Source organism: Danio aesculapii, chromosome 4, assembly GCF_903798145.1.
Source record: "Danio aesculapii chromosome 4, fDanAes4.1, whole genome shotgun sequence".
Classification (NCBI taxonomy): Eukaryota; Metazoa; Chordata; class Actinopteri; order Cypriniformes; family Danionidae; genus Danio; species Danio aesculapii.
Genome location: NC_079438.1, coordinates 13,232,176 through 13,256,779, shown reverse-complemented (window position 1 = coordinate 13,256,779; position 24,604 = coordinate 13,232,176). Strand labels below are relative to the sequence as shown.

The 24,604-nt window shown below is 40.9% G+C and overlaps 1 protein-coding gene across 5 annotated transcripts in view; it reads right to left on the bottom strand.

Moving 5' to 3' along the window:
• Nucleotides 1–2,269: 2,269 nt before the first annotated feature.
• LOC130222022 (NACHT, LRR and PYD domains-containing protein 12-like) overlaps nucleotides 2,270–24,604 on the bottom strand; it is a 60,140-nt gene continuing 37,805 nt past the window's right edge. For 4 of the 5 annotated variants that reach the window (XM_056454627.1, XM_056454626.1, XM_056454625.1 and 1 more), the window contains 8 exons: nucleotides 15,837–16,032; nucleotides 13,537–15,322; nucleotides 11,027–11,200; nucleotides 10,404–10,577; nucleotides 7,980–8,153; nucleotides 4,462–4,635; nucleotides 3,601–3,647; nucleotides 2,270–2,908 (listed from right to left, as the gene is read on the bottom strand). In XM_056454627.1, coding sequence (XP_056310602.1) covers nucleotides 2,376–2,908; nucleotides 3,601–3,647; nucleotides 4,462–4,635; nucleotides 7,980–8,153; nucleotides 10,404–10,577; nucleotides 11,027–11,200; nucleotides 13,537–15,322; nucleotides 15,837–16,032 — 3,258 coding nt within the window. In that variant the 3' untranslated portion in view covers nucleotides 2,270–2,375. Of the gene's footprint in view, nucleotides 2,909–3,600; nucleotides 3,648–4,461; nucleotides 4,636–7,196; nucleotides 7,430–7,979; nucleotides 8,154–10,403; nucleotides 10,578–11,026; nucleotides 11,201–13,536; nucleotides 15,323–15,836; nucleotides 16,033–24,604 lie in introns of those variants that run through there. The other variant, XM_056454631.1, reaches the window with a different exon arrangement.

The window sequence follows — 24,604 nt, the reverse complement described above, 5'->3', positions numbered from 1 at the left end:
AAGAGAAGTTTTAGGTTTAATTATTCATTCAGATCAAACATACTGTGTTCCAGGCTGAAGGATCACTGATAATATCTCTTTTATAAGAGATATTTTACATAATCGTTATATTTCTTTGGATTTTGGCTTAGTTTGGATCGATCAAGAAAAAGCATTTGATAGGGTTGATCATAATTATTTATGGAAGGTTTTGTCTGCTTTGGGTTTTAGCTCTGATTTTATATCAATGATTAAAGCTCTGTATTGTGACGTTGAGAGTATTTTAAAGATAAATGGTGACTTATGCTCTCCTTTTAAAGTGTTAATTGGTGTCAGACAGGGGTGTGCATTATCAGGAACGCTATATACATCAGCAATAGAACCTCTTTTAAATAAATTAAGAGCTGACATGTCAGGTTTACTGATTTCAAATTGCACTGAAGCTGTTAAATTATCATCTTATGCTGACGATGTGGTGGTATTGATTAGTAACCAAAAGATGTGAATGTGATGTTACAAATATTAGAAGATTTTAGAAATATTTCCTCAGCAAAGGTAAACTGGCAAAAAAGTGACGCTAAAATTGTTGGGAGTTGGCTGCAAGGTGAACCCACCTTACCAGCTGGGCTGAAGTGGAAAAGAGAAAGTTTTCAATATTTGGGCTATATTAAATTAAATATTAAATATCTTTTTAGGCAATGAAAATGAAATTAAGAAAAACTCTGAAGGTGTCATTGAAAAGGTGAAAGGTCGACTTGATAAGTGGAATTTTTTGCTTCCAAAGATGTGACATAAAGGACGACTTTTAGTTATTAATAATTTAGTTGCCTCTACCCTCTGGCATCACTTAAGCTGTATAGATCCTCCAATAGTAGTTTGATCAAAAATACAGTCATGTTTAGTGGATTTCTTCTGGATTTCCAAAAGTGTATTATACCTTCCCAAAGAAGAAGGAGGGCTTGGACTGGTGCATCTACAAAGTAGAACTGCTGCATTCAGAATCCAATTCGTACAAAGACTCTTAAATGGTTCAGAGGATACGAACTGGAAGAAAGTCTCCTTCTCTATCTTGAGAGCACTCAAGTTGGACAAAGCCGTATTCTGGCTAGACCCTCTGAAATTGAATCTGTCAAGGTTTCCTGTTTTTTACCAAAATATTTTTAAAGTGTGGACTCTGTTCAAGGTTTCAAGAGAAAGAACTGTAACTTCTTTACACTGGTTGTTGCAGGAGCCTTTAATTTTAGGCTCTCGTCTGGCCTGGCCCAGTGAAATAGACTATGCTGTGATGGAAGAGAATCTTATTAACTCCGGTTTGTCAACAATTGGACAAGTTTTGAATGCAACTGCTGCTAATTTCACAGATGTGAGCACGTTGACTGAGAAACTGGGGATGAGATCAATTCGTTTGGTTAGCAGAGCTCTTGAAAGGTGGAAAACAACACTGGACGAAAGAGAGTTGAAATTGTTATTGGACTATTGATTGGGTATTATTAATCCAGATCAGACTGATTCATTTCCTGAAAATGGAGAATTGTGGAGGGCTCCTTTTAGAAGTGAATCATTTGAAAGTGCTGGGTTCAGATGTCAGTTCCGGGAAAAATGGTTATAAAATGAGTGTTAAGGTTTTTAATAAGAATGTTTTAGATAAAGTTGATCCACCTTGGCGTAAAGTACTTGAGTTAAAAGAGTGTGAAAAACCTGAATGGAGAGTATTTTATAAGTCACCATTGTCTAAGCGAATTGGAGATTTACAATGGAGGTTGGTACATGGTGCTATTGCGGTGAACGCTTTTGTTTCTGTGATTGATCAAGAAGTTGATTCACTTTGTCCATTTTGTATACAAAAGGAAACAGTTTTTCATGCTCTTACACAGTGTGTTAGATTCACACCGTTATTTACGCTTGAAGTCATTTTTTCAACTGTTTGAATGAAAGTTTTTATATGTGGTTTGAAGTATTTAAAGCCTTAAACATCAGTGTCAGCTGTTGAATTTGAGTTTAGGACATGCCAAAATGGCCATTTATACTAGGAGGAAAGAACAAATTGATCACGGCCTGTGTAATGATTGATGTGTAATATTGAGCAATTCTGTTAAATCAAGAATCTTAATAGATTTAATTATTATAAAGCCATGAATGATCCTGCAAAGTTTCATTTCATTTGCTGTCTTAAAGGGGCTTTGTGTGTAATCATTGAAGACCACCTGTGTTTTTATTTGAAGATTTGATTTAATGTTTAATAATTGTGTAAATGTGTAGTTGAAGGATATTGTAATACACACACACACACACACACACACACACACACACACACACACACACACACACACACACACACACACACACACACACACACAGCTCCTGCAGAGGATTGTGGGTAAATCTCTCGTCAGTCTTCAGCTCAGTTTCACTGATGATCCAGAATAATAAAACCTAAACCCAGGCCAGAGCGGCTCAGTGAATGTGGTCTGGACTGAGTGGATGAGGCTCATTGTGTCTCTATAGATGTTGTAGAAGATCAGAGTTCCTGCACTGTGATCCACAAACACTCCTATTCTACTGCTGAGCCGGTTCGCCGGCAGACGAGTGTGTGTGTTATTGTGTATGAATGAGAAACTGGAGGAAAAGCAGAGCAAACTCCAGGACTGAGCATTATATCCAAACACACACTCAACACCTCGTCCCTTCCTCCTGATGCTCTTATATGACACTGATATACACACAGCATGATCTCCACTGCAGTCAGTCTCCCAGTAACAGCGTCCACACACACTCTCTCTGCACAACACCTGAGGATACACACCATCAAATCTGTCTGGATGATCAGGATATGGCTGATTCTCTAACACACTCTTCACCTCTCTGTTCTCCTCAGACAGAATGAGACGAGTGTGTGCTGTGTTTGGATCCAGTGTGAGGAAACAGACATCTGAACACAAGAACACACACATTTATAACCACAGATGTGTGTGTGTGTGTCTGTAAGTGTGTGTGTGTGTGTGTGTGTGTGAGAGAGAGTGAGTGTCTGTGTGTGTGTGTGTGTGTGTGTGTGTGTGTGTATGTGTGTGAGTGAGTGTCTGTCTGTGTGTGTGTGTGTGTGTGTGTGTGTGTGTGATTGAGAGTGAGTGTCTGTGTGTGTGTGAAAGAGAGAGGGAGTGTGTGCATAACCACAGCTGTGTGAGTGTGTGTGTTAGTGAGAGAGAGAGAGCGTTTGCGTGTATGCGCATCTGTGTGCGTGTGTGTATGTACATGTTTGTGTGTGTGTGTGTGTGTGCATGCATGTGAGTGAGTGAGTGTGTGTGTGTGTATGTATGTGTGTGTATGCAAGTATGAGCGACTGAGTGTGTGTGTTTGTGTGTGTCTGTACATGTGTGTGTTTCTGTTTGTGTGTGTGCGTGTGTAAGTGTGTGCGAGTGAGTATGTGTGTGTGTGCGTGCACCTGTGTGAGAGAGAGTGAGTGTGTGTATGTGTGTGTGCGCATGTGCGTGTGCGTGCATGCGTGGGAGCTAGTGTGTGAGTGTGTGTGCTTGTGTGTGTAGTCCTACATTTGCGTGGTCCTGCTGTAATCCTCGTGCGTGTGTGTGTGTGTGTGTGTGTGTGTGTGTGCGTGTGTAGTCCTACATTTGCGTGGTCCTGCTGTAATCCTCGCGTCTCCTCCATGATCCAGACTGTAAACACACACAGATGGAGAGAATGAGCTGTTTAGTTTCCCCCTCAGCTAATAAGCTAAAGCTAGCACTGAGCTGCTCAGCTACACGCTCCAAACTCTTCAGCTAAAACACACAACACTTGTTGGTTCCAGCCAGGATGCACAATGAATCTAACACAGTGCGTTCTTTTCCTCTGCTGTTGGTGAAGCGAGCGCAGATACTGCTCATGTTGATGGAGACACCCTGCTGCAACATTCATTTATTACAGTGATCACACTTAGCTTTGCCATCGTTCTTCAGCACATGCAGCCTTTGAGCACATGTTGCAGTCCATCTCTAAACTATGTTCAGATTATTAAAGCTGCTCGCCAGTTCCTGAGAGATTAGCAAGTGAAAAATACACATGTGTGCACAGAGAAGAGGAATCCAGATGTTGATTTTAGAACAAGAGTCTGAACATTAATCCAAGTGTCTGATTCCAGAATCTGAATCCATCTTCAATCCCCAACCCTATTCCTGACCTGATATTGGAGGATTCTTCAGCACAAATGGAGGAAGAAGTTTCTCTGCTCAGCTCAAATGCTGAAACTGTACAGTGTGTCCCGCTTAATGTCACAACTGAGCCAATACACTCCAACATTTACAGAGGAGATTCATTTCACACTCAATGATTTGCTCTTCATAGACATGACTGGAATACTCTACAAGCTGTATCTTCTGTCTGTCCTCACCCCATAACCCTCACAGAAAACTGAAGATCAGAAAAGAGCTTTCTAGTGTCTTTTTAAAGCCATTCAGTGGAAAAGCACAAGGCCAGTGATGCTCCACATACTTGAGTTTGTCCAGTGTGTAGTTTGGATCCTCCAGTTGTTCAGAGAGCAGCTTGACTCCTGAATCTCCTGGATGATTGTAGCTCAGATCCAGCTCTCTCAGGTGTGAGGGGTTTGAAGTCAGAGCTGAAGACAGAAAACCACAGCCTTCCTCTGTCACCATACAGCCAGACAATCTACAAACACAGCAATAGTCCACATCACACAGTTGGACAATCACACATCTCTTTGTGTTGTGAAGATGCTGACTGCTGTTTCTGCTCATGTCAACAGCAGTGATGAACACACACACACACACACACACATCCTGATTAGCTCTCCTTATTGATCAAGCCCTCACATCAGCAAACACACTCACACACTCAACAAGGACTCCACATCATCTGTAGAACTGTATATCAATAGAAATTAAATCACACCCCTGCACATTTGGGCTCCACATCTGGTAAGACTTAAGGGCTGTTCACATGGAAAGTGATGTTGAATGTTGACACCCACAGACATAGTCACAACCTGCTAAAGTTTTCAAAAAGTGAACTAAGACTGCAACTATTTGGGGAAATCTCTATAAAAGGTCTTCAAATCTGATTTAGATTTAAAGGAATTGTTTTTCCTCTTTAAAATAGGATTTATTCTTGTGTTTAAAGCTTTTGTCATTACGCTACTTCAGTGTCTCAGACTCATTCACAAATGATTATTAAATGCTGGGTTAATGCACAAGAGAGTTTGGCGACACGTTTTAGACCATTTCAAATATATATTATATGTGCACGCTGTATAAGTGCACATACAGCCACTCAGCATAATGGAGTACAGCCCATTCTGAAAATCCAGATTTTCCTCCATTTCTCAGTCAATATAGGCAGTGTATTTTGGTGCATTTAAACAAAACAGATTTATTAAACAGAAATATTTATTACAATAATATTTTAGTCACCAAACATATTCAGAAATTGAAAGATAACACAATTAAACACAATTAAATTCAGGCTAAATATTGCAAAAAACCCTACAAAATTTCAGCTGAATTCTTCCATTGTTTTGCTTTTCTTGATTTTTCCTCTTTTTAATTTTGTATTTAATATTTTTCTAGAACAGATCAATTTGAGTGTACCAGTTTTTGGAGCTTTATCATAAGTTATTTTGTTAGATGAGCTCCAGATTTGGCTGATCTATTGTATATCCACAAATATAATATTGTAGAGCTTCCTATTTAAAGAGCCCATATTATGGGTTTTTGAAAATGCTCTTCTATGTAGTGTGTAACACAGCTCTAAGTGAAGTGAAATATTCAGCTAAGGCTTAAATCTGTAAGTGTACAGTGTTTAAAACTATTGATTCATCTATAAGTCGACTCATAGTGCTTTAAACGAGTCGCCTTGATAACGAGTCATTAGGTGTTTCGTGATGACGCGGCTACGAAACACAAGTAGTTGCGCGCGCAAACCCGGGAGATTTGAAACCTGCGGCCCCGCCCACTAACAGTTATTATTGACAGTTCACCCAAAGATGAAACCTTAGCAATATAGCCTAGCCTTGAGCAGATCGAGTGCTTCTGGAAACTACCTGCTTACAAAGAAGACTTCAATTGTTGCCTCGTTTACTCTAGCTTGCAAATTATGTATTTAGTTGTGTTTTGTTACTTGTAACTGCATGTACTGTATCAGGTTAACTCTACATATTCTCATATCACGTGTAAAGCCACGTTGAAAATGCGACGCGTGCCGCTTTGTTTACGGATCGTCAGCTGTTTCTACACACATGCAACGGTCAAGTTTCAAAATAGTTCAGCTCAGGTTTGAGGTGAGGTGTCTAAATTGCACCCAGCAAGCTGAACTGGCGCTCTAGGCGTGTGTGTCGTGTCCTCGGGGAGGAGTGTGATGTGTGTGTGTGTGTCTCCTCTGAGGACGGTCGTTTGTGTGAGTGTCTCCTCTTAGGAGGTTAATGTGTGTGTGTGTGTGTGTGTGTGTGTGTGTGTGTGTGTGTGTGTGTGTGTGTGTGTGTGTCTCCTCTGAAGAGGGTAACGCTCTAGGCAAAGGGTGATCACGCCACCCTCAACCCGATAGTGAAAACGAAAGGGACCCGTTTGTAAAGTGAGGACCGGGGGGGTGTGTGTCGCGGTTGAAATCGAAGACCGGGGGGGGGTATCACGGATATAACTGAGGATGCGGGTGGTGAGGGAGGTGTCGCCGCCGCGCCGTCTCTATTCTGGGCGCGCCGGCCCTGTGTGTGTGTGTGTGTGTGTGTGTGAAAAGAGCAAGTAGACTGTGACGGGCTAGGAGATCTCCTCGCCAGTTCTTGGACTTTTTGCTTGATAAAATAGTTAGTCGTCAGTATTTTCTAGTCCATCGTCTGTGTTTACATTCACCCACTGGCAGCCAAAATCCACTATGAAGCGTGTATGCACTGTGACTTCTTTTATATTGTTGATTAGCTGCTGGGCATTTCACTCTGTCTCGCCCTGAAGCCTGTCAGTGTCGTCGACCAATCGCAGCAGGCTGTCATCGGTCCAATCAGCGCAGATTAGCTTCGCGCTGAGGAGGGGTTTAGGAACAAATGAATCACTGAACGATTCATATGGGAGTCGCTGGAATAATTAGGTAAAAATAAATGCAGATTATAAGACCATGAAAGTGTTGTTTGATCTTGCATGCATATTAGACTGTTGTTGGAGACCCTTGAACCTAAATATGACACTATTTCATGTATAATATGGGCTCTTTAAAATATGAATGTAAAAGAGAGATTAGTGAGGGGTGTACTTATATATGCTGAGCACTGTATATTGTTCACCCAGAGTGTTTACATGGTCACACAGCAAGTCATACAACAAGCATTTAGTTTGGGCTAGCTGTTGCAGATGGACATTGCTGTACACTGCCCTTGATGGGTGAGTGGGGGAGTGTCTGTTGTCTCTCCAAGTGTGAATTATTCATGACCATTATCACTCACGCATACCGCTGAGATCACCTAAAACAAACCCAACAAATCGTAGATCATTGTAATGTTTTCTTTGAATGAGAGAACAGAATCATTTTCACATAATTGTGCAGTAAATATTCCAGCCTACAAGACTGCTTACTCTAAAGTCTTGTTCAGGCACATTCAGTCTGGTTTTTGGACCTTATTTCAGCTATTTTGTCCTCTAAAACCTACTAACCACACATAATATTTATTTCTAAAAAACACAAGCATGTACACCAATATTTCTCACATTTTATTGTAGCACAGTTTGTGCTGAATACAAATAAAATACATGTTGGCCAGTACTATGAAAGAAGTAGCTGAAATAAGCACAAATGTCAGGGCATGTCAAAACATCTCAGGGGTCCCAAAATCACCTCAGACCCCTGAGGGTTAACTACAGGTATAGTATGAGCAGTGTGAAACATAATTACTGATAAACCATAATTCCTGTTATCTGGGGTTTAGTATCACCCAGGGTTAACATGTTCAAGCATGAAAAGCCCTAATATGAAACTGTCTGACTGTAGTTATTGTAGAGTGGAGAATCATTTACCTCAGTGTCTCCAGTTTACAGTGTTGACTCTTCAGTCCATCAGAGAGAAGCTTCACTCCTGAATCCTGCAGGTCATTGTTACTCAGGTCCAGCTCTCTCAGGACACAGTTTGAGGATTGTAGAGCTGAAGACAAACTCTCACAGCACTGAACAGTGAGATTACAGCACTGTAGTCTGTGTAGAGAACAAACACAATATGTATTTGCTTTATTTAAGATCATTCATCATTTATAATGTTCTTTAGAGCTGTAATGCACTCCAGAATCTGACAGATTGATTAGCTGTAGGCTCTAGAACAGTCATCTGAAGCCTTGTCATCCAGTGTTATGCTGGAGTTCATCAATAGTCTTGCATTTACTAACACAGACTATATCTGAGAGGTTTGGAGGAAATACACACTTTCCCCCTGTAGAAAAACGTCTTAAGAGCAATGTTCAGTGGCTCAATGTGTTACAGCGGTGTTTTTAAAAGACTAAAGCCTTTATTGATATAGTGTACAGCCAAGCACATGTGGTCAGAACACAAACCAGTTTGTAATAATTTGCCTCTACATGTTAGAGTTTTAACTCGTTCTGTTTTAAAATCTAGTCTGAAAACTCATTTCACTCGTTGACATTAAACCATATGAGAGTCTTGTGTCCTTTATTTGTCCTTCGTTTTAAATGGAGCACACTTGTACAACACTTGTTGTCTTTAAAAGCGCTTTATAAATAAACATAGACTTGACTTGACATTGAATTAATAATCCCGCTTGCTTTTTGAGCACTGTTGAGCGAGTTCTTAAACACCTGTGATTGGCCATTGTGTTCCTCAACAGAAATGATGATGCTAAATGGCTGCGTTTATCACAGCTGATCCATGACAGATGCAGTGGTGAAAACTCTATCTACAGACAGCCTGGATACACAAGTATCACTCTGATAGCTTTACAGCTTTCATTTTCTCCCTGAGCAGCAAAAAGACCCTCCAGTAGGGGTGGGCGGATTTTCTAATACCGTCAATACCATAATAAATCAATTATGCGCCTTGAACGGCTGCATTTACATCAATAATAGCTAATTCTAAATAATCAGGCATTAAATTTTCTTCAAATGTTCAGTTGTGGTCTGAATACCTGTCCTCATACTACAGGGCTCGAAATTGCAACCATTTTGGTCGCATGTGTGCCCAAAATTTAATCTATGCGCCCTCTTAATATATTTGGGAGCATTTGTGCAACTGAATATAATGGTTATAGTGCGACCTGATTTGATTTTCTCTAAAAACTTGCTGAAATCGATCTACCCTGCCGCTGTATTGGTTTATATTAGCTGTCAATCACTCAACACTTCCCGCTGACAGATGACAGGGAGCTTTTGTTACTGCAGGAAATGCAAATGGCTGAAGAGTGAAAAGTACACAGGTTTGCAAACCTCACTTAAAGTTATAATAATAATAATGGCGCAGATGACAGTGATCATGACATGAGGTAAATGTTGATCCGCCAGCTGAGATCAATCGAGTGTTTTCGGAGAAGGTGCTCGAATCTTGTTGCGTTACATTCACTACGTGTTCAGCGCAAATGTCCGCTAAATGTAAAATCTAATACTGTACACATCATCGCCAAAGAAACTCGTCTTTACTAAGTTTACACTGAAACTACGGCTCATAACAAAGAGCGGTATTGCGCCGGTGGTCATCGCGAGAATCCTGCTCTGTCTGCTCATAAATTGGTGCCGCTTTATTCCACAAACAGAGAAAAATGAAGATCAGCTCATAACGGGACGGAGCATTTAAAATGACACAAACCGAAACCAAAACCTTTAAAGAGTGATAGAAATCAAGAGATAAAACTTTTTTTTGTCTGTTCTTCCTTGAGATGTATACTATTTTGCTATTTAAAGTAATACCATGATATTATACCGTCACTGTTCAAAAGATGAAAAATACCGTGATATTAATCTTAGGTCATATCGCCCACCCCTACCCTCCAGCAAACTAACAAGCAGTGATTGTGCACGGTTATCTGCTTTCTAAAGTAGTTGGAGCATTTAATTACTCGTGCTCACCTCCCTCACCATAGTCATCTACAATGACAAAGCGCATTTGAGATAAACTACATCAGTATGTAACAACCAGTTATGATCCATTACTGAACAGATGTCGAACTCTTTTGACACCCTTATGGTGTACATCAGGAAAAGAGTTACTTCAATTCTGAAAATGCAGCTTCATGCAGTTTATTCAGTAAAACATTTAAATAGATTTGTCTTTTTTATTCTGAGTCAACACATAGACATAATCATATAATCATTATCAATGTGTAGATATGAGTAAAATCACATCCCTGCAAATGATTTGTTTATTAGTCAACTGAAAGGGGCTCCACATATGGTAACACAATATGTAACTCTGTGTGATATTGCTGAGTGGAGAATCATTTACCTCAGTGTCTCCAGTTTACAGTGTTGACTCTTCAGTCCATCAGAGAGAAGCTTCACTCCTGAATCCTGCAGGTCATTGTTACTCAGGTCCAGCTCTCTCAGGACACAGTTTGAGGATTGAAGAACTGAGGACAAACTCTCACAGCACTGAGCAGTGAGATTACACATGGCCAACCTGAGAAAGAGCATACATTACTAAAAACCACACTGTTAAGCTGCGGTCACACTGGGCTTTGTGTGTGTGAAATTTTGTTGTATGGCGCTGCGAAAAGGGGCGGGACTAAACAAGATGATTAGGCATTAAAAAAAGCGAGCGATTGGTCTATGCTTTAAATTTCTGTCCAGCGAGGTCCTGTTTTGATCCTCGATTGGTCTCACGCAGTCAAGTGATGCGATTTCGCAGGTCAGAGTTCACCAAACTTGAACTTTGCACCACAGCGAACTGCGAAACTTGACGCATGACCTTGCGTTTCCGGTCTTACGCATTCACATGCGTATGAATGGAAGTCTATGGGAGGAAAAGCCCAGTGTGACCGCAGCTTTATTGTGATCTGTCTGATGTAACAAAACAAAAAAACAATCAATCAAGCAATTAATCAATCAATCAGGTGTTTAAACTCAGACCTCAGTGTCTCCAGTTTACAGTGTTGACTCTTCAGTCCATCAGAGAGAAGCTTCACTCCTGAATCCTGCAGGTCATTGTTACTCAGGTCCAGCTCTCTCAGGACACAGTTTGAGGATTGTAGAGCTGAAGACAAACTCTCACAGCACTGAACAGTGAGTTTACAGCCCTGTAGCCTGTGTAGAGAACAAACACAATATGTATGTGTTGATCTGGAGTGTTTAATAGTCTGAAGCACATCTGACTGTAGTGACTGGTTTAACTTCACCTATTAGTGAGCACATCTGGTGATTTTAGCTTTTAATAGGATTTAGGTTTATGCAACAAAAGTAAATGGCTTCCTTCAGATGTCTGAATAGATGAAGAAATACTTTTATCAAAAGACGAGAAGATCATACACAAAGGTCCACAGATGACAGACAATAAAACACATGAACAAACTAAATAATAATAATTTCCTTTAGCACATTTAAAAGCTGCATATCAACAGACAAATAAAAGCAAACAGAGATACAGAAATATAGAAAATAAATACATCTATTTAGAAGTGCCAGTGATAAGGACTGCCTCACCTGTGAATGCAAAATTTAAGGACACATTATATCTCTGTGCTCCAGCTGTTTATCCTGATCCACAGGATCTGGCCAGGTTTACCGTCCAGTAATCCCTGCCTTGGCTTTTCCTTCTTCGTGTTCACCTGTCTGTCAGTTTCCCCCTCACCATCTGTCCTGTACCCTGTCATGGTTTCATTAAACTGCCTCTCCCCCATCACCCTTGTCCACTGTAACACCTCCAGCTTGCTGAACTCATTCTTGTTTTGTGTTTTCCTCTGAGGATCATCTGGAATCCTCTCCTAGAAGGAAGCTATGTCATGGTCCTGGTTGGCCTGTCCTTGTACTGTTGTTTTATCTGTGTGTGTCTGTGTCTGAGTGTGTTTACATGGACACAGAGTTGGGCAAGCTACTAGAAAAATGTAGTGAGCTAAACTATTAGCTACTCTACTTAAAATGTAGCTTAACTACACTAAACGCTACCCCCTGGGAACTGTAGCAAGCTATGTAGCTTGTGTGGATGCTACTGCGCTACTTTACTAATAAAATAGCTTCGCTACTGAAAAGCTATTTGATTTAAAAGTAAGCTACTTTTACATTGATTTTTACATTTGATTTGAAAGTAGCGACACTACCGCCACGCTACTGAGAAATGTAGTTAAGTATAAGTAGTGACACTACTGCCCAACACTGCATGGACACCAATAATTAGATTTTAATGTGATTAAGACTAAAGTAAAATGGAATTAAGACGTGTGGAGTATGCTGATTTTAGTCACATTTTTAAAGTGCAGTACAGACATGTAAACACATTAATTGAAATATTACCGTCATGAAGGACTTATCGGCGCGTTTCGAACAGGATAGTCTATACACACACACACACACACAAACACACCTGTTTGACACTCATTGCACCTACCGAGTCAGTGTAGACCACAGACGTCTGCATCGTGAAATGCGGAGGTTTTTTCTTCTGTTTAGCATGCGGTATGAACTTCCATTAAAACAACACTCTTCCAGCAGTTCATAGAAGCATCTAATATCTCGTTTGTCACGGGGGCATGCAGGAAATGTTCCCGAATGAAAGTGAAAGTGCCAAACTGTACTTAAAGTCGACAAATTAAAAATAAATCACCTGAAACTACAGGAAACTCTGGAGAAAATGCGGATAGTGTGGTGACTTGATGACAATAATTGAATTATGTGCAACATGAAAGCAACTTATAATTCAAAAAGCAGCTCATCTAAATGCCTTAATCTTATTATTGTCTAGATTAAGGCAAATAACTCCATTACTGATGTCCATGTAAACGTAGTCGTGTTACCTGATCATTATCAACATAGAGAAGGTCAAAATAGACAGAATGGAGAAAACAACATCAGTGTGATCATTCCACTCTTACCAGAAAGGACTTTTAAGGTGCTGTATCATTTTATAGCTGACTTGTGTGCAATTTCCGCTAATAGACAATGTAGTTTACTGGCTTATTTGCCGTTTCTTAAAAGATAGTTCTCTTAAACATTTACTCACCCTTAAGTGGTTCCAAACCTTTATGATCTTTTTATTCTGCTTAACAGATAAAAGTTTTTACGACAGCTGAAAACCATTAGCCATTGGCCTACATGGTAGGAAAAACAACTGGTGTGTGTCAAAGTCAATGGTTACAGGCTTCTTTCTACAGGCATCTTCTTTTATGTTTAACAGGAGAAACAAAGTTTGAGAAAGGTTTATAACCCCTTGAGGGTGAGTAAAAATTTGAACATTTATTTTTTGGGTAAACTATCCCTTAAACAACCACTGCCAAAACATGAATCTAAACATTATTAAAAAACACTAAAATATAAAATATTAAACAATTATTAATGTATTTTCAAGTACAGATGATATCACTAATGTGCATGTTCATTAACATGATATACCATATCATTTAATTTGAGAAAGAAGCACTTTGACTTACTGAGCTCTTTTGGAGAATTTGATGACTGCTGATAGTCTGATGAGACACTCGTCTGATCTCTGGAATTTCTGAAGCTCAAACTCCTCCAGCTCCTCCTCTGAGGTCAACAACACAAAGACCAGAGCAGACCACTGGGCAGGTGAAAGGTCAGCAGATGACAGACTTCCTCTACTGAGGTGAGACTGAATCTGTTTCAGCAGAGTTTGATCATTCAGTTCATTCAGACAGTAGAACAGATTGATGGATCTCTCTGGAGACAGATTCCCTTCAAGTTTCTGCTTGATGTATGCGATTATTTCCTCTTTGCTCTGGTCTCTGTCATCCTGCTGGGTCAACAGGCCTCGTAAGAGTTGTCGATTGGACTGGAGTGACAGACCGAGAAGGAAGCGAAGGTAAAGGTCCAGATGTCCATTCTCACTTTCCAGAGCCTTGTCCACTGCAGTCTTCAGCAAATCACTCATGGACACATTTCTGCTTTTTTCTGCTCGTTTCTTGTCATTATCTAAAAACAGATGTTGATAAAGGGCTGCAATAAACTCTTGAATGCTCAAGTGAAGAAAGCAGTACATGGTACCAAGAATGATTCCTGTCTCCTCCTTAAAGATCTGGGTACACATGCCTGAGTACACCGATGCCTTATAGACGTCAATGCCACAGTCTTTCAGATCGCTCTCATAGAAGATCACATTGTTTCTTTCCAGCTGCTGGAAGGCCAGTTTCCCCAGTGAAAGGATGAGTTTTGGATCCCAGGAGACATCTGGTGTGTTTTCTCCATCATACTTTTTTCTGCTCTGCTGGATCTGAAAGCGGAGAAAGTGTGTGTACATCTGTGTCAGAGTCTTGGGAGATTCCTGCAGTGTTTCAGCATTAGCCCTGTGTTTCAGTTCAGTATTTCTGTTCTCCTTCAAAATGTTCTGGAGAACAGTGGCTGAAATCCAGCAGAAGACTGGGATGTGGCACATAATAAAGAGACTCTTTGACTGTTTAATGTGATCAATGATTTCTCTGGCCTGATTCTGATCTGTGAGTCTCTTTCTGAAGTACTCCTCCTTTTGGGCATCATTGAATCCTCTTATCTCTGTCAGCCAGTCGATACAGTCAGCAGGAATCTTACTGGCAGCTGCTGGTCTGCTGGTGATCCAGATGAGAGCAGAAGGAAGCAGATTTCCCTTGATGAGGTTCGTCAGGAGAACATCCAGAGAGACTGCTGAAGATACATCACGACACGTCTCATTACCAGCAAAGTTCAGAGGAAGACGACATTCATCCAATCCATCAAGGATGAACAGTACTTTGAATCGTGTGCTTCTTGTAAGGTCCAGTCCTTTAGTCTCTGGGAAAAACTGAGTTATGAGGTCTTTTAAACTTTGTCTTTCTTTCTCCTTTAAGTTCATCTCTCTGAATGGAAGAGGAAATATGAAGCTGATGTCTTGATTTTCTTTCCCTTCAGCCCAATCCAGAACAAACTTTTGCACAGAGACTGATTTCCCGATGCCAGCAACTCCTTTTGTCAGGACAGTTCTGATCTGCTTGTCTTGTTCAGCTGCTTCAAACAAATGTTTGCATTCAACCTGTATCTCTAGTGACTGATGACGTCTGGAAGCAGCTTCAATCTGTCTGATCTCATGTTCAGTGTTGACCTGTTCACTCGCACCCTGAGTGATATAGAGATCTGTGTAGATGTTATTCAGAAGGGTGGAGTCTCCTTGCCGAGCAATTCCTTCAAACACACTTTGATATTTCTTCTTCAGGCTACATTTAAGCTGATTGATGAAGAACAGCTCGCCTAAACACAGGAGCAAAAAAAACAGTTTTAGTCTTGACTTATTTGTAAGTGACAGTCTGACAGATGGCCATGAGTAGGGCCAAACAGAACTTTTAGAATTGTTTTTCTATTTGTGTGGAGAATTTTGTAAAATATCTGAAGACTAGTGTGGAATGATTTTGTGAATATCATAACTAAAAACTTAATATATAAAATAAAAAGTAATACCCTTTTAACTTATGAAATAATAATATTTAATGTTTACAACACAAATCCAATTAGATCCACTTAATCGGTAAACAAAGCACAAGACTCTTATATAACAGATCTACTAAAAGACAGAAAATGACTTTACAAACTGCACTGTAAATAAATCATGAACATTTTCATATTAGTCAACAATATTACTGAAATTAAATAACTGAATGAATATAAATGTACACACATTTACACAGTAAATAAATAAACTCAATGATTGGCTAAAACTCTGTAAAAGTCTGCCGATTTCGTATAGGTCTAGCCATGAGTCTCTTACCCTCAAGAGTATCAGCAGCTTGATCTTGCTTCATCTCTCTCAGGAAGAAGAGTGTGAGATCAAGAGCTGCTTCTGTGATTCTGCTTCTGTTCTCATTATAGTCCTTTACAAACTCTTGTCTGTTTTCTTCTTGTAAGATTTCCTTAAATTTCTCCAGTTCATTCTTCAGAAATCTGATCATTTTACTCTCAAGATTCTACGATTGAAGAAACGAGAACAACATTTAACCAAAACATTCATTCACACACAGTTGTCGATCCACAACTTGCTTAATAATCAAAAATACATTATAATGCATTATATTAAGAGTCTGTAGAATGCTTGATTCTGATTAGCTGCTGAATATTCAAATGTTATTTCAGATAAACACAGCTAAAATACATCCAAGCAGGTTTTGAGCACATTACACTTAAGGGGGTCACACACCAGATGCACCACTCAGTGCTGCGACACATTTACCAAGAATTATTTAATTTATCTCTGACAACACCAAAAACAGAGAATTATTTCTTAGCCATACATTTTAAATAATGTGTCAAAACAGCTAAATATAGATGTATACACACACTTTTTATTAAACAAAACTTTTCTTTTAAAATAATTTGACATTTTAGAAATAATTATTGTCATGTATGTAAAACAATGCATAGTCTGTGTCCTGGCTAAAGATCTCAGATCACCAGTTAACTAAATGAGGAGTTAATCTCCTATTAAAGTAATCTTATTGTAGAAGATATAATTAACCCATATTAACAAAAAATAACTGTGAGTAAAAGAAAGCAGGTGAAAAACACACCGTGTGTGATAATGAAAGGATGGTCGCTTTAACATTAGGCCTGTTAATAATCTGTTCAAAGAATGGTGAAGGTGAAAGCAGTAACTGCTGCTGCTTACAAAAATACATATTATTAAAAATATGGAGCTCATGAAAGAAGGAGGACTGTGGGTGCACGAGCATCACCTTTTGTCAAGTCTATTTCAAAGAGAACCAATCGTACCAGTTGTGTTTTCAGGCAGGGTTGCTTCGCGAAAGGAAACGGGAGCGTGCACACTTTTTAAACAGTCATGCACATCACCTGTGCACGCACAAGTTATCATCCTTTCATTTAGTACAAACACAGTTATTTTTTATCAGTCAAAAATTATTTTCAGTAGCCACTTTGGCTGGTTGGGAGCGACTGCCTTACACGCCACAGCTGAAATCTACCCGCATCTACCCCCTGATGTCATTTCAAGAGTTCACACTTAGCTGATGATTAATTATAAGCTTGTTTGGCATGCTGTCCCGGGAGAGAGCCCTGAGCTCATAAGATCCTCGAGCCCGGGGCTCCCTCCCGTTGCAAGGCAAGAGGGAAGTTTGAGCTCAGGTAGATCTCGAAAACTACCCCGCTGTAATAACTAATGAACAGCCAGTGATTGCTCTTGAGAGATAACCATTTACTAGGAGCATGTCTATAGTGCGGGTTTGGATTAGTCAATTAACTTCTGTTGCATGTTTTTTGGACGGTGGGAGGAAACCGCGGAACCCGGGGGAAACCCACGTGAGCATGTGGAGAAAATGCAAACTCCGCACAGAAATGTCTGCTGGTTTGGTAAAGCCTAGAACCAGAGACATTCTTGCTGTGAGGCAACAGTGCTAAGCACTGGGCCACTGTGTCACCCATCTAGGAAGAAGGAGGAGTAGGGGTGGATGGGGGGATTCTTCAAAACGAAGATAGCGGTGGTACGTAACCCAGGGTATTTGTAGTAGCTTAGAAGTCGTATGATTGGTGCTTTGAGAATTGGATAATGCGGATCCAGCCGCTAGCAATCATAGGCACGTGATCCTCTCGAAATTAGTTTATAACTAAACTTTACTTAAAATAAAACTAATCAGATGGCGCTCTGTGGGGTGGCAGAAATATGAACAGTGTCCTGAGTCGTAGCTGGGCACCGTGGACAGCCACCGACTTGCGACGCCGGTGTGCGTAGCCTGATAGAAATGTTTAGAAATCTAAAATGCATGGTGTTGCAGTGTGTGACCCCCTGTACATATCACTACTGCTGAATGATTTTAGACATTTCACAGCAACATAGAACAAAAATCACATCAAAACACAACACAGTCTTTGGATAAGATGTTTAAGAGACTAGTCCTACACACAGGAGCAGTTTGAGAACAAATACCTGACAAATGTCTGAAACACAACATCTGAACGGCTGTGGAAACCAGAGTCTAATAACATCTAAACAAAGACATCTCTGCTAAACTTGGACTGTCAGTGAAAATCTAATAGACGTCTAAGATTATCCCTAATCTAGACTAGTCATCAAATACACATGAATGAACACATTTGTGAAAAGTTTTGCTAATTTAGTGTCTTTATTGGCTTTGCAGACTTTGCCAGTAACACGATGTCAAAAAAGTGACAAATCTTTTTATTTTTGGAGTCACTGGAGATTTTGGAAACTCTGACGTGTCTGTACTGTACCGTTTCTGCTCTTCTCAATGAGCAGGGATTTCAGCCATTTCAAAGCACCAACTGCAAATTATTTAGCAACTTTATCTCAAAACAACTTCTGGACCTCAAGAGTGTGAGGTGTTTCCCTGGTACAGTCAGATCTCTGCTTCTGTTTCAAATTTGATCAGTTTAATATTTGGCAGCAGTTATTGAACTTGTGTGTTTATCATGTCAGAGAGATTACTGTACACAACACAGGTTTGGGAGGAGTCAGATTTCTCATGGCTAATCAATCCTTGTCACATGGCTATATAAGCAGCAGTCATTACACAGCTGACAATTTTAACAGATGCAGATATGCAAATTTATGCATACGTCACCCACTGACACAAAGTACATTCATAATTACAACAAAACTAGAAGTTCTTATTAAATGAGTAAAACTGACAGGGAGTCTTTTCTCTTTCTGTATCTTCTGTCATCATGACTGGCAAACGTGTCAGAGAAAACAGCTGAATCTTCAAGAGCTAACTCGCATCTCTTGTGCACATGGTAATGCTTACAGGGGCGTAATATTGGACGCTCTGTGGATTTATTGACAAAGTATTCATGCTTGAATTTGAAATATTCAATATGCGTGATATTTCAAGATTTTACATCGTCGACAAAATTATTCTGATAATATCGCTAATATTTGATGTATCGCCGAACCCTACTCATGACTAATGTTCAATACAGCAGCCATAAGTAAAAGTACCATTACTTGCTTAAAAATGTAGTGCAAGTAGAGTAAAAGTATCTGTGGTAAATATTACTTAAAGTATGAGTAAAAACTAGCCTTTTTAAAAACACTCAAGAGTAGTGAGTATTACGCTGTAAAAAGCTAATCACAAAGAACAAATCAAATGACGATGATATTTGGTTGATTTTAGGTTGTGTTGGAAAGGAACCAAAATCCAACGTCGATCCAACATCTTAAACCAACGTCAATCCAATAAAGTACTAATATTATTAAAGAAAAACCTCTCCTTTTTTTTTTTGAACACACATGGAACTTATTAGATATTCCAACAGTAAGCAACTCAGAAGTGCATCATAAAACAGAACATTTATAATGCCTCTTAGTCGCTGACATTATCTTTGACTGGTATAGTACAGAAACTCAAATAACAGATGGCTGCTTCTCACTTAGGGCTGTCTGTGGTTGTTGCCACACAAATAGGCCCCCTTTAATAATGATTGTTGGCTTAATGCAGGTTTAATTGTTATACGATTAGACAGCGACAAGAGATTCTTTCGCAAGGACTTGTATTGAATGGAATGAAATAAGATTGAAACAAGATGCACTGAAAAAAAACATCAGGTGATGTCAGGTGACCAAAATTCAATGTCTAGCCAGTGTCTAAGGACAACGTTATTTTTATCATCTATAACAATGTTAAATGACGTTGATTTAAGGTTGTGTTGGATAGTGACCAAAATTCAACGTTGAGCCAACATCTTGAACCAGCATCATATTGACGTCAAATACTGACATTTATTCATCAGGCATCGCAACCAAAATCCAACGTCTGATAGACGTTATAGTGGTAACGTCCACACATCGTCAAGCCGTAACATCATTAGACATTGATATTTGGTTGATTTTAGGTTGGATGTTGAACATTGACGTCGGCCTGATGTAGAGTTTTGACGTCAAACCGATTTTCATTTCCAAACAAAACACAACACCTCTACCATGCTGAGGTACAACGTCAATTTAACATCATGTTGACGTCTTGTGTCTGCTGGGTTTTAAGGTCATTTCGGTCATCAGACAGTAAACATCTGTGGTAATTAGTTACTTTACACCACTGGTGTCAGCTGACAATTTTAACAGATGCAGATATGCAAATTTATGCATACGTCACCTAGTGACACCTAGTACATTTATAATAAAACAAAACTAGAAGTTCTTCAAAAATGAGTAAAACTGACAGGGAGTTGTTTCTCTTTCTGTGTCTTCTGTCAACATGACTGGTAAACATGTCAGAGAAAACAGCTGAATCTTCAGGAGCTAACTCATTGATAAAACAAATGCATGTTATTTTAGTAATCCGTATGAAAAGAATACAAAGCAGAACTCTTCATCTGAGCTCATCAGTCTGCTAATCACATGACGAGTATTTTAAGAGTGTTTTTTAAAATTTTCAATATGCGTGATATTTAAAGAGCCCATATTATGGATTTTTGAAAATGCCCTTCCATGTAGTGTGTAACACAGCTTTAAGTGAAGTGAAATATCCAGCTAAGGCTTAAACCTGTAAGTGTACAGTGTATAAAATTATTGATTCATCTATAAAAGAGTCGACTCATAGTGATTCAAACGAGTCGTCTTGATAACGAGTCATTTCAAGAGTTCACACTTAGATATTGTTTGACAACTGTTAGCAGGTTTGGCATGCTGTCCCGGGAGAGAACCCTGAGCTCGGAGATAGGTGAGCCCAGGGCTCCCGCCTGGTCCATAGAGCATATGAGGGGAGTACGAGATCAGGTGGTTCTCGAGAGCTCCCCGTGGTAAGAGGTAGAAAAGAGGAGGAGATGGGGTGGATGGGGGGTTTCTTCGGAAAACGAAGATAAGAGAGTAGTTCTAGCTAGGCTACTTATAGTGAGTTGGGGTTAATCTGATTGGCTAACTAGTGAATGTAGATGAGTGGCCAGCTGCAGTCAATCATATCACGTGCTTCTCTCGAAATTAGTTTGAAAACTTCACTTCAAGAGTTCACACTTAGATATTGTTTGACAACTGTTAGCAGGTTTGGCATGCTGTCCCGGGAGAGAACCCTGAGCTCGGAGATAGGTGAGCCCAGGGCTCCCGCCTGGTCCATAGAGCATATGAGGGGAGTACGAGATCAGGTGGTTCTCGAGAGCTCCCCAAATGCAGGAGACTCGGGACAGCAGCCGTGTATTCGAAGAAACTCCCCAAAAGGCTTGGAAGGCTATATCCGGCTGCTGGATATATTGGTTTTTTAGAAGGAAAGGAAAAGGGGGCTCCTGTGGGAGCAAAGGATGATACGGACTCCTGCGGGAGCCCGAGCAGGGTTGGCATGGCTATGAATACTCCTGCGGGAGTAGATTCGGGGAGACCCCTGCGGGGGTTAGAGCCATGGGATGGACAGGAATCCTGCTGGGGTAGTTAAAAATGGGGAAGGGGAATTGAGGACTTCAGCTGGATAAGAGGGGGGTGAAGGGGGCTGGGGTGGGGCAGGGACTCCAAAGGAGTGGATTGCTCAAGGAACACTCCTTGCGGAGATATAGCTGGGAGGTGGCAGCGCTATATATAAATATATATGTATATATGAAAATATATAGATATATAAATATATAATGGGGTAATCTAGTGCCTTGGGGGGGGGGCGATTTTTTTGGACTCCTGCGGGAGTCGAAGCTCCTGGCCACTCCTGCGGGAGATAGAGCTGTATTTGCCATCTCCAGCTGGAGTCGGGAAGAGGAAGGGCAGGTGAATGCCCCAGCTGAAGGGTGAATGGCAGTTGGGCGATGACCCCTGCGGGGGTCGATGCTCGGGACCACTCCTGCGGGAGTTAGAGCTTGAGGGTGACGGCACTATATATAAATGTATATTTATATGCGTGGGTGCATATATATATATACATATATATAAATGAAATAAAATAAATGAAAGGTAAATGTGTAAAATAAATGTATAAGAAAATAAAATAAGCTAGGGCCGGGGAGGGTCGGTGACGTGACTCGTGCTCGTGTCACAGCTCGGGGTTGGTTGAGCTATTTTGGCCAGCTCCAGTAGGAGTCGGGAGAGATGAGGGGGAGGTGAAGACTCCTGCTGGAGGGTGACGGGCAGAATTGGTGCTCTGGGGGTGTTCCTGCGGGAACAGAGCGTGATAGTGGCAGCGCTATATATAAAATAATATTTATATGCGTGGGTGCATATAGATATGAATTTATATAAATAAAATCAAACAGAGAGAAAAATAAAAGGCAATATTATATGTCATTGTTAAAATGACTTATAATATGTAAAAGCTAGGGTTGGGGGAGGGGCTGTGAGATGATTCCTGCGGGAACCGAAGCTCGGGGTAACACTCCTGCGGGAGTCAGAGCCATGGGGGGGGCAGGGTCCTACAGAAGTCAGGGAAAGGTGGAGGGGTGGTGAAGACTTCTGTGGCAGCGGCCAGGGGGGGGGGGGGGTGACAGGGGGTGCCTGGGCAGGAAAAAAACTCCTGTTGGAGTTAGGTGCGAGAATAGGGAGAGAAAGCTGAGTGCGACTCAGAGCCAGAAGGAAGAAAGGAGGGTTAGGTGGCTGGGTCGTGCCCGCGCCCTTGGGTGGCTGAGGAGCTCCTCCGCCCTCTGGAAGCTGGGATGGCTGTGTCTAGGCTTATCCCTGGATTGGGCTCGTGCCCTTGGCTGCTGGGTTTAAGGTGTCTGCTGGTGAGGGTCCTTTGGGCTTCCTTTAGATGGCTGTGGCTGAGTCGAATGTAGGGTTTGAAGGCGTCGGAAGACCACCTTCCTAGTGTTTGTATGTGTTGTTGAGATAGCCCTTTGTGTGCAGCTGTGGTGGCGGCTCCTATTCTGAATGAGTGACTGGAGTATGATCCTGGTGGGAAGCCTGAATGGTGGAGGACTGCTTTGAGGTGTTTTTGGAACCAAAAGCGTGTCACTGGGTGGTGTGCGTCATCTATGAAAAAGGGGGGCAGGGGGACTTAAGCTTAGCATTTCTTATAGTGTATGTATGCTAGGAGTATTTGGAATGGCTTGTGGGGGAGGGAATATTGAATATGTAGATGCATTATCCTTTCTGGATTGATCTGTTTATCTTGATTGATAGTTTCCTCATCAATCAAAGTTAGATCTGTGATGGTGGGGTGGATGTTGGGATCAAATTAGATGTTACTGTAATTTCACAACATCTGAGAAACTCAAAAAAACAAGAATAAACATTGCATCTAGAGTGTGATCTGTATGCAAGGATAGGTATCCTTTCTGGGGTTACTTCCTAAAATGTATTTATGGGTGTTGATGCAAATCGTGTATGTGGGAATGTCATCTTCAAAGGAGGGATGAGGTCACGTGCTCTGCTTCTGGTACCAGTTCTAGAAACAAAAGCAAGAAAGGGAATCAGCAATTTCCTTATATAATTAGGAACATGTACAACAGTTGTGATAATGATACGCCTTTGTTAGTGCAGTGGACAGCGGCTTCATTGTAACAGTAATTGAGAATTTTGGAGGCGGACTTAATTTCTCCGCGATATGGTCCGTTGGTAGCGCGTCGGCAGTCCTGATAACATCCCTCTAAGCCTACGGCGGGGGCGGCGTCTGTGTATTAAAGATATGAACTGAGGATGAAATTGGATCGTTTATGAATGAGTGGGCAGCAATTCCAGCGCTTAGGAAGGAAGCATAAGCCGGTCGCACGCCTAAGCGCTGTTCGGTGACGTGCTGCGTTGCGCCATGCATTTAGGATTCTGAACATATGTTCTATCAGGGTGCGCGTCGGGGGCTGTCCGCAGTGCCTAGTCACAATTCAGGACTCTTTTCCCTTGTCGTGTGCGCACCCCGTCGCCGCTCTGAGCGGTGCCTCCGGTGCGCGACGCCCTTCGGGCCGAGTATTATGGCCGAGATCGGATAGAGATATATTCTCATCTAATCCGGGGACTGATGCTGCGAGTTAATGGAGGTGAGTGACGAAAAGGCGTCCCTGCAGGATAATGCGCGTGTGAGTTTTGATGTCCTAAGATGGACAGTTTGTGCTTAGTGCAATCTTTTCTCTTCAAGAATATATAGGGAACAAAATTTCAGTATATTTATTTAGGTATGCATGCATGTATGCAATTCTGCGAATCCAAATTGATGCTTAGGAATTTTATAGAAGTGCTTGAGCCGGAGGTTCTTCCACGATGGAAATGCCAATATTAGAAAGACTTGTCACTAAATTTTCTTATATCTTCAGATATATTATATCTTCAGAATCTATATCTCTGTCACTAAGAGATACGTGTAAACATCTAGTAGATGAACTACGTGCGAACGCCGTAGTTATTGGCGAGAATCCCGCAAATAGTTTCTGAAGTATGAATGTGGTTACTTCTGCGTCCGAATGTTAGACAGACTGCGAAGTACAATTGTATTGTCTGATTAATGCCAGAAATCGGAGATACCAGATATCAGGAATGACTTAAAAGGCGGGGGTGATGTCGACTGCGAGCCAAGCTTGCAGCAGACTAGATTAAATAAAGAGATTTCTTGGTTTATGGCGTGGTAATTAAGGCATCTTCGTTCGGCGTGGTGAATAGTGCTGAAAAAGGCGAAA